At 35.0% G+C, this 16,010-nt stretch overlaps 1 protein-coding gene across 2 annotated transcripts in view; it reads left to right on the top strand.

Moving 5' to 3' along the window:
- sky (GTPase-activating protein skywalker) overlaps window positions 1-16,010 on the top strand; it is a 157,144-nt gene that overhangs the window by 120,012 nt on the left and 21,122 nt on the right. For both annotated transcript variants that reach the window (XM_069835857.1, XM_069835856.1), the window contains 2 exons: window positions 1,847-2,076; window positions 8,039-16,010. The exon at window positions 8,039-16,010 is cut by the window's right edge and continues 21,122 nt beyond it. In XM_069835857.1, the coding sequence (XP_069691958.1) occupies window positions 1,847-2,076; window positions 8,039-8,180 (372 nt within the window). In that variant the 3' untranslated portion in view covers window positions 8,181-16,010. The remainder of the gene's footprint in view (window positions 1-1,846; window positions 2,077-8,038) is intronic.

Raw genomic sequence — 16,010 nt, 5'->3', positions numbered from 1 at the left:
AAACTTTTTTCTTCCCAAAATACCGAATTGCTTAGAATAGTGGTCAGCAGGTTATGAGTTTATGACTTTAGAGCATGTTCACTCTTGCCGAACACATGAAGTGGAGAAGTTGAGTTACAGTCTCGTAGCGACAAACAAATGCAGTTCTGTCGTAGTGTGTACATTATTATTCGGTAGAATTAGTGAACTTGTGAATTAATACGAAGTTATTGTCTATGCAGAAGTACAGTATGTATAGTCTTGAAAGACAAATTCGAAAACAAGAAGGAACTGACTAACCTTCTATAGAAACTTTCCCCAGACAAGTCCCCCTTCCCCCCATTTGCATAGACTTGCAGCTAGGATGTTGTTTATAATTTAGGTGTACAGTTTTTTTCGTGCATGAAGATCTGAAAACCTCAGCACAGGAAACAAATATATCTGAACTTGAAAAACGTTCTTTGTCTATGTGTTATCCAAACAATGATCCCAAATACAAGTCAATTAATTATCCAACAAATTTGATTTATTCCGATTTTAATGTTTTCTAAATTAAACAAATATATAAATATAGATTATTAAAATATCATAAAAATTGTCAAAAATATAACGAAGAACAACATGTTTATTCTACCAGAAGAAATTTGACATGTCCTTTAGCTGAACCTAAATGTCATACAACCACTAGACTAAATCACAGCCAGAGTTACGGGCCAAGGTTATTACAATTCTATTTTGATATTAAATCCTGATCTAGATTATTACTTTCGTCCAATAGAAACCGTCATCTAGGCCAGTTACAAAGGCGAAGCAGTCTGAAGTTTGTTTCTCACCTCACACAATAGAAGTAACATAAAATGCTTGACAGCAGATTAGTTTAAGTGAGGGCTTTGACCGCTACTGTTCTTTTGTTGGTACGAGGATGTCTTTAGAATTTATGTTTGGAAAAGGGGGGGGGGGACTTTCAGCATTTCCTGGACAAAGGACGTTGTGTCCCCAATATGGTTTGGAAGGGATGTATTACAATAGACAGTATTTTTAACGCAAAGATTTCAACAATGCATGCTACACCCACAATTTATTTTGTTATTTACACTCCCCATCTGGAAGATCTGCTAACAAAAGTGAAGATCGGGAGGAGGAGGAGATGGAGAATGAAGGCACTGATATGGACCACCCCTGAATGAAACACATTGTAAGCCCTGATTAAAATCTATAGTTTTCCCTTAAAACTTTCATTTTGTTGCATTCTCGTTTTCTTTATCTTGATCAAATTCCAGGAAGTTGCCTTCTCTCTCTGACATTTACAGAGCTGTCATTGAAACAAGGTGACTAATTTTTAAGAAGTTGTGATGCGAGTACAGTGAATAATATTTAAATGTCATTTTCTTTTAATTTCATGTCATTTTTCCATTACTTTAAGGACATTTTATTGATCATTTTAATTAGATTTTTAGGTCATCAACATCCGCTCCCTGGTCATAATCATTGTTGTAGAAGTCATCACCATCATTATCATCATCATCATCATCATCATCATCATCAGTTGTTCTGAGTGATCTATTTTAGTCTCTAGCCTTTTTTTAGAAGTCATTTGCAGGCTTTCGGGATGTATGACAAAATTAATTTTGATGCTTCATCAGATCTTAGAACATAGCACATGGATTTGTGTTAATCAAGATTAGTTTCTTAGCATGTTGTTATTAATTAAAATTGTGTGTAGAAGAAATTTAATTGAACTGTAAAAGTGTTAAAAACCGAGATGGAAATTTATGGAAAAAATTGCACTCTGTCATAAATTAATCACCAATTGAAAGAAACGTCACAACCAAAAACAAGTGCAGTTGATGTCTTGATTCTTTCATAGGTGTTCGGTGCATACTGCTCTACACGGTGGCATGAAAGAAATGTGAAAGATGATCACGGGAATCGTCAAGCATATTTTGGAACTGGTGAAACATTTCTCTTCAGCCTATATCCAGAAAGAGCAAAATATCCTTGGGTGGGTATGGATTGTGCCCAAACTGAAGCTGGAATCAATCACTCAGCAGAACTATTTATGGCTGCTGACTCCAAGATGATTACTATCGGTGGTGGGTAAGTTTACCACTTCACTCATTATGTTTTTTTTTTTCTTTTTATGATTGCTCTTTTTCCCTTCGTACTCTGTATTTTCTATTTCAATTCCCTCTCTTTTTTTTAAGTGTTTATTTAAGCACCTTCAATTTTCTTAGCCATTTTTTTTGTTGTCCTAGCTTTAATTATAATTTTTAGATTTCATCTCGTTAGAATAGAAGCAATATCACAGTGAATCTACTGTACATAAAATGAATGAAGTACATTAAAATGTGCAGATGTAGAATAGAAAGCTCTGAGACGCCAGCCCCATTGAGTCCAATGCTTAAACGTCAAAAGGGTGGAGAAAACTGTGAAACCCGAATCAGTTTCACTCACAATCCTCGAGACATACACGTGGGGTTTTCATCGTAATGTTCTATCTTATAAATATGCAAATGCATCAACTGGGTGACGTATTATGTGTGCCACTGTCCCCTTGACACAGTGCAGAATTTTTTTGGTGGTATTCTCTTGTCTCCAACAAATGATACCAGATAATTGATAGCTTCTGACGTTTAATAAATCACATTCATTGATTTTATGCCAGACAGCTTGTTCTTTTAACCCACGAAGCATGTAATGGAAACTTCCTGTCATGGAATCACACTTTTTTAATTAATTATTTAATGATGCTGTAACAACTGCGTTTTATAAAGCATTGATGGACCTGACAATAATGAGTTGCAATCAGGTATTTAGTCCAGGTTGGATTCGAACCCATACCCAATCGAAATTCTGGAGTATGAATTCTGCTCATTACCTACAGTGCCAGTGGACGAATTCCATCTTATACGTTTTCTGAAAGAACAGTTCTAGTGGTTGGCACATTATATGTCTAACTAGAGCTTTTTTTTGTGGTTCCCAAAGTCTCCCTAGGCAAATGCTACGATAGTACCTACTAGGCTACTAAAAGGTCACTACAGTACTTGCTTTCTATCCAATCCCTGTCACTCTTCATCATCACACTTCATATATAATCAGCTGTCTTCTACGACACACTAGTCATCTATCTAATCAGCAGCACATTAAATGGCTGAAGATGCTGTTCCCTTGAGACAAGAGAGGTGGTTGTCGGGAGTCATATGACAAAAGCACTGCCTGTTGGATCACATCTTATGGCTGCTTACACTGCCTGTCCAATCAACGATTATGCGCGAGTAGCCGCTAAGTGGCAGGTAGTGACTTTGCATATATTAATAATGTTAATAGTGGTGGGCACTGCCTGCCACCCAGCGGCAAAACAACTTTGATTGAGCAGGCAATTTACGCAGCTATAGGATGCGATCCTGCAGGCAGTGGACAAAAGTCAGGAAAAACAAAACATTGCCTAAACATCGAGTACAGTACAATGCCTTTGGTAGTATTCACCTTGGGTTTATCATACCAAATTCATTCATTAATTCATAGTGTTCTGCCCAAGGGCAGGTCTTTCACTGCAAACTCAGCACTCTCCAATCTTCCCTATTTTATGCCTTCCTCTTTGTTTCCGCATATGATCCATGTATCTTAATATAGTCTATCATCTGCCCGAACCCTTCTACCATTTACCGTTCCTTCTATTGCATCCTTCAGTAGGCAGTTTCTTCTCAGTCAGTGACCCAGTCAATTCCTTTTTTCTCTTCCTGATCAGTTTCAGCATTATTCTTTCTTTACCCACTCTTTCCAACACAGCTTCGTTTTTTATTCCATCTGTCCATTTCACATGCTCCATCTTTCTCCATATCCACATTTCAAATGCTTCTAGTCACTTCTCTTCACTTCGTCGTAATGTCCATGTTTCTGCCCCATACAATACTACGCTCCACACAAAGCACTTCACTAGTCTCTTCCTTGGTTCTTTTCCCAGAGTCCGCAAAAGATGCTCCTTTTTCTATTAAAAGCTTCCTTTGCCATTGCTATCCTCCTTTTGACTTCCTGGCAGCAGCTCATGTTACTGCTTATAGTACATTCTAAATATTTGAAGCTGTCCACTTGCTCTACTGCCTCATTTAGAATTCGCAAGTTTACCTTCTTTACTTTTCTTCCTGTGACCATGGTCTTCGTTTTGTTTGCAATTATCTTCATCCCATACTGCTCACAGCTGTCATTTAGCATATCCCTTAATATCATCTCCTCTTCTGTTAACAACGCCAATCTCATGCACTTTATGCTTCCTCCTACTATTACTCCTCCCATGTTCTGAAAACAGTTCTTTACTAAATCCTCCAAGTAGATGTTGAACAGAGTAGGTGATGAAGAGCATCCTTGACGTATTTCTCTCCCTATTTTACTTCCTTCTGACATTTTTTCTCTTATTCTGACTTCAACTCGTTTCATAAAAAGATTACTGAACAACCTTCTCTCTTTCCAATCCACACCAATTTTTTTTTTTAGAATCCCCATCAGTTTATTCCAATTTATTGTCGAAGGCCTTTTCTTACTTACTTACTTACTTACAAATGGCTTTTAAGGAACCCGAAGGTTCATTGCCGCCCTCACATAAGCCCTCCAGCGGTCCCTATCCTGTGCAAGATTAATCCAGTCTCTATCATCATACCCCACCTCCCTCAAATCCATTTTAATATTATCCTCCCATCTACGTCTCGGCCTCCCTAAAGGTCTTTTTCCCTCCGGTCTCCCAACTAACACTCTATATGCATTTCTGGATTCGCCCATACGTGCTACATGCCCTGCCCATCTCAAACGTCTGGATTTCAAGTTCCTAATTATGTCAGGTGAAGAATACAATGCGTGCAGTTCTGTGTTGTGTAACTTTCTCCATTCTCCTGTAACTTCATCCCGCTTAGCCCCAAATATTTTCCTAAGCACCTTATTCTCAAACACCCTTAACCTATGTTCCTCTCTCAGAGTGAGAGTCCAAGTTTCACAGCCATATAGAACAACCGGTAATATAACTGTTTTATAAATTCTAACTTTCAGATTTTTGGACAGCAGACTGGATGATAAGAGCTTCTCAACCGAATAATAACAGGCATTTCCCATATTTATTCTGCGTTTAATTTCCTCCCGAGTGTCATTTACATTTGTTACTGTTGCTCCAAGATATTTGAATTTTTCCACCTCTTCGAAGGATAAATCTCCAATATTTATATTTCCATTTTGTACAATATTCCCGTCACGAGACATAATCATATACTTTGTCTTTTCGGGATTTACTTCCAAACCGATCGCTTTACTTGCTTCAAGTAAAATTTCCGTGTTTTCCCTAACCGTTTGTGTATTTTCTCCTAACATATTCACGTCATCTGCATAGACAAGAAGCTGATGTAGCCCGTTCAATTCCAAACCCTGCCTGTTATCCTGAACTTTCCTAATGGCATATTCTAAAGCGAAGTTAAAAAGTAAAGGTGATAGTGCATCTCCCTGCTTTAGCCTGCAGTGAATTGGAAAAGGATCAGATAGAAACTGACCTATACGGACTCTGCTGTATGTTTCACTGAGACACATTTTAATTAATCGAACTAGTTTCTTGGGAATACCAAATTCAATAAGAATATCATATAATACTTCCCTCTTAACCGAGTCATATGCCTTTTTGAAATCTATGAATAACTGATGTACTGTACCCTTATACTCCCATTTTTTCTCCATTATCTGCCGAATACAAAAAATCTGATCAATAGTCGATCTATTACGCCGAAAACCGCACTGATGATCCCCAATAATTTCATCTACGTACGGAGTTAATCTCCTCAAAAGAATATTGGACAAAATTTTGTACGACGTCAACAAAAGTGATATTCCTCGAAAGTTACCACAGTTCGTTTTGTCCCCCTTTTTAAAAATAGGTACAATTATGGACTCCTTCCATTGTTCTGGTACAATTTCCTTTTCCCAAATAGCAAGTACAAGTTTATAAATTTCGCTATATAATGCACTTCCACCCTCTTGTATTAATTCTGCTGGAATTTGATCGATACCTGGAGACTTGTACTTTTTCAGATTTTCTATCGCAATTTCGACTTCTGAAATCGTGGGTTCGGGTATAAATGGCTCAGCAGTTTGTATTTCAATATCGTCCCGATCATTTCTATTTGGCCTATGTACATTTAGTAGTTGCGCAAAATAGTTTTTCCATCTGTTTAGGATTGATGAAGAGTCTGCAAGCAAGTCACCATTCTCATCCTTGATCACGTTTACCCTTGACTGATATCCGTTCTTAAATTCCTTTATACCCTTATATAAATCTCGAATGTTTTTATTCTTACTATTTGTTTCTACCTCATTCAGTTTTTCCTTCAAGTAACCTCTCTTTTTATTCCTAAGTGTACGACTTGCTTCCCGTCTTTCATTGAAATAATTATCTCTATTCTCCTCAACTGGATCCTGTAAGAATTTCAATTTTGCCTGTTTCCTTCTTTCTACTACCATGCAACAATGTTCATCAAACCACGGTTTCTTTTTCTTAGTTTCATAATAACCTATGCTCTGCTCAGCTGCAATTTTGATACTATCTCTGATATTTTCCCACACGCTATTAACATCTAATTCTTTCTCAACTTCGTCGGAACTTTCTAAAGTCGCAAACCTATTCGAAATTTCGACCTGATAATTTTGCTTAGCTTCCTCGTCCTTTAATTTCAAAATATTGAATTTAGTAATATTAACTTGTTGCTCTACTCGCTTGGCTACTGATAATCTTTCTCTTAATTCTCCAATCACCAAATAATGGTCAGAATTACAGTCTGCACCTCTGAAAGTTCGAATATCTACTATACTAGTATGTCTCCGTTTATCTATCAAGACGTGATCTATTTGGTTGTGTGTCAATCCATCTGGAGAAGTCCAAGTATATTTATGTATATCCTTATGGGGGAATGTTGTACTTTTGACAATTAAATTTTTCGATGTGGCAAAGTTGACTAATCTAACTCCATTGTCACTACTAATTGCGTGTAGGCTCTCTTTTCCAATAGTTGGTCTAAAAATATCCTCCCGTCCTACTTTAGCGTTGAAATCCCCCAATAAAATTTTCATATGATATCTAGGGAACTGATCAAAAGTATGTTCCAATTCCTCATAGAAGCTATCCTTTATATAGTCGTCTTTCTCTTCTGTAGGGGCGTGAGCATTTATAACTATGATGTCGCACCATCTACCCTTAAGTACTAAATATGATAACCTGTCACTGATAAATTCGACCTTTTTTACTGCTGATTTTATTCTTTTATGAACAAAGAATCCTGTTCCTAATTGGTGATTATTGTTTCCTTCCCCATAATACAACAAGTAATCTCCTATTTGTGATATGCCATTCCCATCTAACCTAACCTCTTGTACTCCCACAAAGTCTATTCTATATCTAGCTAGTTCTTTTGCTACTAATGTTACCCCTCCTGTTCTATAAAGACTAGTTACGTTCCAAGTGCCAAATCTCAAAACCTTATTCCTTTGCTGTGGTCGTGCCAGAGAATCAGTCCTATTCCGAGGCTTACTGTAGGAATTCGTAACAAGCTGTTTTTTACGGTGATGGGTTGTTAGCCCTTCGCCCAACCCCCAAGCTGGAGGACCACCCCTTATCGGCTGTCCACGACTGCTTATTCAATATATTCGCAGCTACCCTCCATATCTGGAGGCCGTCTCCTCTATCCGCAACCTGAGGACGCGCCATGCCGTGGTGATAGGGACCCACCATACATGGGAAGGCCTTTTCTAGGTCCACAAATACTATATACATTTATTTATTCTTCTCTAGGTATCTTTCACCAAGCTTATTATTATATTCTGAGATGTAATTAAATCATATTTATAAATTACATGCTAAGCTATTTTTTCTAGTCCAAAAAAAATAGATTTATGTTTTCCATCATAGAGTTCTATCTGAAGTGACAGTACTACCCTGTAAGTAAGTGCATCACAGTCTTTAGTTCTTTCTTTATCAAAGCTAAGAAATGCTTTGTAATGTCACACAGATAATTAACATTCATGGATTGTGTTTCAGGGAGGGACAAGCCATTTGGATGGATGAAAATATTCGGTATGGCAAGACAGATCGATGTTTGACATTCAACAATCCACCACTCTGCGAAAATGGAGACTTCGAGATCCGAGTTCTTGAGGTGTATGGCTTTAATGGAGCCTAATCTCAGTTGCTCCTGTTCATTCACACATTCACTCACTCTATTCATGCATTCACTCACTTGCGTGCTTACAGCACATTCTGACATTGTATATTCATGTCATGTAAGTTGTAAGTTAGATTCTGATCTCAGGTGAAGATTAAGGTATAGCAAAGACAAACATTGGAGCCTTGCATTCCATGAGATCTTGTGACATATTTCTTATTACAGATAGTAGATTAAAGAATTCCATGTGTGCAGATTACTACCATGTTTCGAGCCTTCATATATCATGAAAATGAAGAAGTTAATAAGCGATAATTCTTACTTATTCTTTTAAATATTTTATTATTATTATTTTGTACATTTGTGTATATTTTTTCTGTGATGTTAAGTTCACGAAACAATTTTTGTGTTTAATTTTATTTATCTTAGGTCTTCTTAAGACAGTCAAAGTATATGCATTTTCAGTGCCATCTCTACAATCATCGTATGATTAAAATTTTTTATATTTCTGTTTAGTACTCAATTTAAGAAATATTTTGTATGTATAATCTAAGTTTTGTTTTATCCTACTTCTGAAGAGAATTTTGAGAGAGATTTTTATACCTCATGCCACGGTTCATGCTACTGTAGACATTTTAGTGAAATGGAAGATGATTCGTAAAGAAATTTAAGTTTTCTCGCCATTTATAACGATGTTTGACCTAATTTTTTTCATTTCTGTGAAGAGTATAAAAGCAAGTTATATATATATATATATATATATATATATATATATATATATATAGACACACACACATACACACATTATATATGCATTAGTTTATTTTCTCCACTATCTTAGCTGAAAAGTCATGTGTGAAATATTTGGCACAGTTTACTTGGAAAATCTCTACTATGACTTCCTTCAAAAGAGAACAAAAGCCAGAAATTCTGTACCGTATATCTACAGGACACAAAAGAAAAACAGCTCTAACTGAATAGTATCCAGGCAAAATTTATGTCATTTCCTACATGCATTAAAATTCAATTCTGATAATATCTTCCCTTATCTTCAGGAATAACAAATTCCGTTTTACAGGTACCTCTATCTCAGAAATGGAATTTCAGATTATCAGATTAGCATAGTTCAGAGAGGTCTTTGTCACCACATCTGGGGATAATATAGAAACCAGCCACTTCTTTTTACTAACATCACTCATTGCAATCATTCTTAATACTGATCGTCAATCATAGCTATAGACATACCTATGTATCTGTCAGATAGATATAAAATATTTGCCAATAACAACGAAATCATTTGTCATCTTGCAACCAAGTTGCACAAAACATTGTTGTCATCCTGAGAAATGGTCTTACAGATCAGCATGAGAACTCCATACATCCCGTTTACGTAAAAAAAAAATTTGGTGAAGACAAAATTTCAGTCCCGTGTAGATGCTTGTCCAGGTGCTGATTGCTAAGACTGAATTCTATCATAACTGATTTTCTAGTTCTTTTAAATATATTTACATGATGGAAATTCTTTGAAAGAGTTTCAGTTATTGTTTGATAAGTATTATTTTTTTCAAAACTAATCTCGTCAAATCAAATGAACAATACAGCTCATGATGAAGTAATCCAGAGTAAAATAATATAGTATTGAACATTCAAGAACTTCACATTATTTAATGCATTCTTAGTACTACTAAATTAGATAAATAACATAAACACGGATAACATATTAGAACATGACTAACATAACATATTAGAATATTACTGAATTACAAACGACTATTTAAGAAAACATATTTTTAAATTGGCAGAGTTAGTTCTTATAATAAATGTGTAACAATATAGTAACATTCAAGTAATGTATTTGCTGATTTAATCAGTTTACATTAACTCCATTTTGTTAACTGCTTTTTTCCCTTCCTCTCCTCTCCCCATCCTTTTAGCGAGATATTTTTACTTTTTTAATTAATTTAATTGGCATTTAAACAATCAAAATGTCATTAAAACTCCAAGAATTCACATATTTGTTCCACTAATGTATGTGTATTTAATATCAAAATTAAATTAAATTTTATTTCTTTCTTTTTGGTACAAGTGTCAAATTATTATTAACCAATTACACACAAGACATTTGAGACAGATTTTACTCGGTGTCAGTGATTCAAAGATATTCTTATAATAATTTCATGTTGTTCCTACTTTAGATATTAATCTGTACCATTAAAATTTAGTCAGCAAAGCCATATTCATCTGAAAGTAAGAATATAGGTAGCATATACATTTTCGTTCCTTTTTACTCTTTTCATTATTTTTAGAAAAGAATTTTGTTTGCAAAAAACTGTGTGTGTGTGTTGGTTAGTTGGTTTCTAGGTCTCCCAGATATGGTAACTGTCTAGGACTTCCCTGTACTGTATCTGATTTCTAATAGATCTCTGAAATATTTCTTACAGTAATATCATTCTGGGTATTAATTTGCGATTACTGAATTAAAGATCCATCATCATCATTATCATTCATTTTTATATTAGTTACCCCAATTATTATAGGTCATGGAGGCCCTCAGGGTAGTGGAAGGTTAAGGCTCCCACCTTGGCAGTCAATAGCAGTAGGGATGTCAGTCCTACGAGCTTGCTAACTTTCACTCTTAGGAAAGTTCCCAGGTACTCATTTCTGTTAAGAGCTATAGTCAGCCAGAAGGATTAACTCCATTGAAAAAATCCCAGGATTCCATCGGAAATCGAACCTGCGACCTTCAGCTTTGTAGTTTAGCACCCATTATTATTATTATTATTATTATTATTATTATTATTATTATTATTTTCACTGCCATCATCATCATCATCATCATCATCATCATCATCATCTTCTTCTTCTTTTACAGCATGAAAAACCTCAATCAATGAAATACTACCTTTTCTTTTACTTTCATGACTTATACAACGCTTTTATATATTATAAAGGGAATTCCTTGACTGTGGAAATCAAATAACTTGGCTACAAGAGAACTATTTCCTTTCTTTCTGCTGAAAGAAAGCATTTTCTTCACGATAAAATTTACTATTATGCCCCTAACAAATAAGCTCTAACATGCTACTGAAATCTGTTACATGAGCTGACTGAGATAGAGCCAGGTTGATTTCTCAATGAAGGAATGTCCTATATTTGTAAACATAGTAGTAATCTGCATAACCTTACATCTTGAGATGCTGAACTAGGGGATGTGTGCATAGAAAACTGAATGAAAAAAAGTAAGAATTTTAGCGAGTTTTAACTGGTACTGTCTCATACAGTAGCTCTAACACAATGACACTTTCCCACGTGTCGAGTTAATTCACAATCATTTTATGGAATTTTGTGCTTTGAGCACTTGAAACTTTACCCGGTGAAATAGAATAGTCAGTCTACCAGAATAAAAACATTGTCTTCCTGAAGAACTTAATTCAGATGATCAGGGAGAACAGTGATATTTTGTATGTTGTTGTTAGTCCTATTAGGCCAATATCTGTTTTTTAATCTAGTGTGCAGTCTCTGTCCAGTCTTGCTGTTGCTGCTAATAAAAGAATTTCAGAACCTTCTTTCATATTTTGTCTTTCTTCTAACTTGCGAAATAATATTTCTTGATTTTGCCATTTTAGCAATTTATCGTAATCTTTCAATCTTCAATTCGACATTTATTTTCTGCAAAATATTAATAAATATAGTTTTTTTTTTTTTTTTTAACCTTTAGAAATTCTTTTGTAAATATCGTACACTTAGCTCACTTTATAAAATAAATGTGTTAATTCTTTACTTCCAAATAACAAACAACGTTTTTCTAATAGTTTTCTTATAATGAAAACAGATGAAAATATAAAAGAATTTTGGAAAAGAATAACTGTAATAAACTTCGGCACATCATTTTATTTTTAAATGTGTACTCTGTGTTAGAAGAGTTATTCAAAATGACAGAATCCTGTTGAAAATATCCGTATTCTCTTTCATTATTGGTTAATTGTTAAAAAAAAAAAATGGTGCAAGTATTTGAGTGTTATACTTCTCTGAATTTACGGCATCTTGAAAAAATATGGACCCTATTATTCATATTACAGCGCACTACACCCCAACTTTTCGTCATACAAGGGAACTTCGTGAATTACATTTGGAATTATGTTCTGGAAATCCAGAAATTAAAACCACAAGACGACGTAAGTTTGGAAATAGGTTTTACAGAATATTACTGACGGTACTATTTATCCGCACTTAATTATTTTCTTGGATCAGGCTTGGTTTAATTTATATGTTCACTGGAGCATAGACAATTCTCGGTTATTTCACGAAGTTGCCTTGCATGATGAAAAAATTTGGGTGTGGTGTGCTGTAACAGCCCATATACTTTTAAGACAATGTAAATTCAGAAGTATCACACCATTTTTTTAACAATTAACAAATAATGAGAGATGATACGGATATTTTCAGCAGGATTCTGCCATTTTGAACAACTTCTGTAACACAGATTAGTAGGCTATACACTTAAAAATAAAATTATGTGCATGCTTTTATTAATCAGTATCAAGTTACACGAGTGTTTCTAATGTGGGAATGTAATGTATCGACATAGCCTGGTTTCATGCAGATGGCCAGGGAAGCATCTGCTTGCACCCGACAGGCACAAAGCTCGTTGGGACGTTCTGTATTTGCTGCTCATCTTTACCAACATATCCTACATTTACAAGAGCTGCTATGTTACTTTATTCTGCTCTAATCTGTATCATCAGGCAGTATTTCGAAGTAATATATATCCCTTGCAAGACTTTCAAAGACGTTTATTGCACAGATTTAATGCATTTCTCTAAAAGAAAACGAGATATGGAACTATAGAAGACCTTTAGCTTTAAAGTGGTTCAACCAAATGATAATTCCATGATATATGAAAATAAAGTAACTATCATTTTACAATATTTATGTGGGACGTGGAAAATTGTTTAGTTCCTTTATAAAGAAAAAACCTTGTGTGGAAGTGTCATGTGCAGAGTCCATATATGTATGCAGAAACAAACACTAAAATGTATACTATAGATATACAATTACAATTAATGTAATCATTATAATACTGTAGACATTATGTTAATGAATTTTCTGTTGTGAAATTTCCGCATCTGTTACCAAAGGGTATTTTATACAGTGAATATTTTTTGTCGTCACAGTACATTATTTATACACACATCACAGAAACAGAAAAGAGTAAGGTTACCAAATTTACGTAGGTATCAGATACTAAAATAAACAAGATCTTTAATTCACAGCCATCACTTTGAAACAAAATATTGATTCCTCAATGTGGCCTTTAAAAAGCATGAAAAGGCATACCGTAATTTTCTTTTAGAAAAAATGGAAAATGTTAATACAGAATCTTTTTCCATCAAAATATGCATTCATATGCAAAGTGAAATTGCATATGAAATTGTCGATGAAGGCATAATCTTCAAACAACATCATTTCTGCAAATGCATATGTAATATTTGAAATACCTTGTAATAAGAAATATGTACACATGCCATCAGATGAGATTACGCAGTTACTCCCAGTCGTTATCCACATGCAGCTTGTGTATGAAAGATTTGAACGATGTCTTAATGTTGTATACATGTGCAGTAGAAAGCAAGGCGTTTAGTGAAATGTCACCAATGTCAGTACAGGGTGACCGTTAGTGGGCCTAACACTTCCTGCCAAGGAATTGATAGATTGGGATCACCTTTCGTACATGTTATCTTTCAGTGTGTCCCTGCAATGTTGACTGATGCAACTAGCTTTAAATGTGCGGTTCTGAGTACCAGACCTGCTGTATACTATTTGTTCATTAATGACTGGACCACGTTTTATTAAAAAAGTAGCAAAGTATGTACAACTGTACAAACCAAAAACTTTTATGATGAATAGGTTTTTTTATATATATAATGTTGTTAGTGTCTGAAATGTGTAGCTGGAGTAGATTGAAATGGAAAACTCTATGAGTACAGATGCCATTGAATAATAGGCCTCTGATTTCTGTATCATGTTGTAGGAGCTTTTGGTATAGGGTACGCTGAGGTGTACTCTGGTGATCTAGTCGAGGAGAGTTGTTCCTGCCAGAAGCTTCTTTTGTGTTTAGATTCTATTTCTTGTTGAGCAATATTATATAAAGTTCATAGGCTGTTAACATCAGCCTTTGAGAAACTCATTGTACCTTATTTCCATAATAGGAAAGCTGTTTTTCCTTAGTTGTTGCATTACTTGCAAAGCAAGTGTTTATTTTAGTTTAGGTTTGTTTCTTATTTGTTGTAGCATACTTGCATATTATATCCACATGATATGATTATGTATACATACAAAAGATGATTATTATTATTATATTGATATATATTATATGAATGTGATTGTAATAACATGTGGATGCAGTGATTAGAGCCCTAGCCTTGTATACTGTGTACTTGTTGAGGGATGGAAGGTGAAGAGCCAGCATTAAAATTATTTCGTGAAAATAAGACAGGGTGGCATACTGAACTTTGCGACCTCTTATATTTCTCATATGGATCATCATTTTAAGATATTGTTTTTAGAGATTTTGAAGCTTCTTAAAGATGCATGCACAAGTGAGTAAATATTATTTAAAACAGAAAGATAATTGTTCAGTTTGTACATACAAGTTTTCAAAGTGAAATTAAAAATAAGAGGAGAGATTATATTAGCGAAGTTCGTTTCAATTTTCTGAACCATACACTTCCAGAGACATTATCATATGCATATGTACTTATGAGTTACAAATATTAGCCTATAAAGTCCTAAATTGTCCCACACTTTAGCATCGTGGTCCAAGATGTCATGCCTGGATTTGCATTACAGAATGAGTGCTAGTTTAGTTACGACTGCCCATCCAGCATTGTGATGAATTTGGGGAGCTGTAAGAGGTAGTGAAATCCCGTTGCATGACCAGCTATAGCATCATTATACTGACCACACAATATCCCTATATTGTTTGGATGATCGTTCACCTCTGCAAAGTTCCAAATTGGACAAGGACCTCTTGTTTAGCAAGGTGACTAACAAAAAAGACAACTCCCAGATAGTCATCTAAAAAGAGTTCCGTGTACAAATTTTAATTTATGTAGTTGTACTGTTGTCACGCACAAGATGGCAGAAAAATATTCTAGACAGAGCGAGGTGAAGCCGTGCAATATTACGATCAACAATATTATGCACATGCACTATGGCTTCCCCCCCCCCCACCCCATCTAGAACATTTCTCTGCCATCTTGTGGCACGATAATAGTAAGTCGTTTTACAAACACTTCCACAAATGGGGGTCTTTTGCAGTTGACCTCTGACTGCTGAAATTCTTGTTTAATCACACCTTTCTACCCTCACATTCCTCTTGCCGGTCCTTGGGTCCTATGCTGTTATCCTGTACATCCATTGTTCATGACCCTGCCACATCACATTTTCTGTCCATTTCCTGTAAGGTTTGTGGTCGTCATCTACATCTTTATGTTGTCTTCTTTTCCCCATGTCTTCATTGTATATTCTGTCCTTTAGTGATATGTTCAGAATTTTTATTCCATTTTCCTTTAGCACCTTCTTGGCATGTCTCGTTCTTTAAGAGACCAAATAAAAATTGGAACTATACAGCTATTCATGATTTCTCCTCTATTTCCATGGTTTAATGTTTATCTGATAGTGTCAAGTTCAAATTCCAAAAATTTTAACAAATTCCTAATAACTTCTGTGAATTTCTTTTTCAGTTCTGTTCTTAAAGAATACGACCTGCCCAAAATACAAATCTTATTCCTGCACATATTCGAGTTAATTATTATCTATTGTAATTTTTACTCTCTTGCTGTTGGC

Source organism: Periplaneta americana, chromosome 9, assembly GCF_040183065.1.
Source record: "Periplaneta americana isolate PAMFEO1 chromosome 9, P.americana_PAMFEO1_priV1, whole genome shotgun sequence".
In the NCBI taxonomy this organism is placed as follows: Eukaryota; Metazoa; Arthropoda; class Insecta; order Blattodea; family Blattidae; genus Periplaneta; species Periplaneta americana.
The sequence above is the reverse complement of the archived record's forward strand: the minus strand, read 5'-3'. Positions and strand labels throughout refer to the sequence as shown.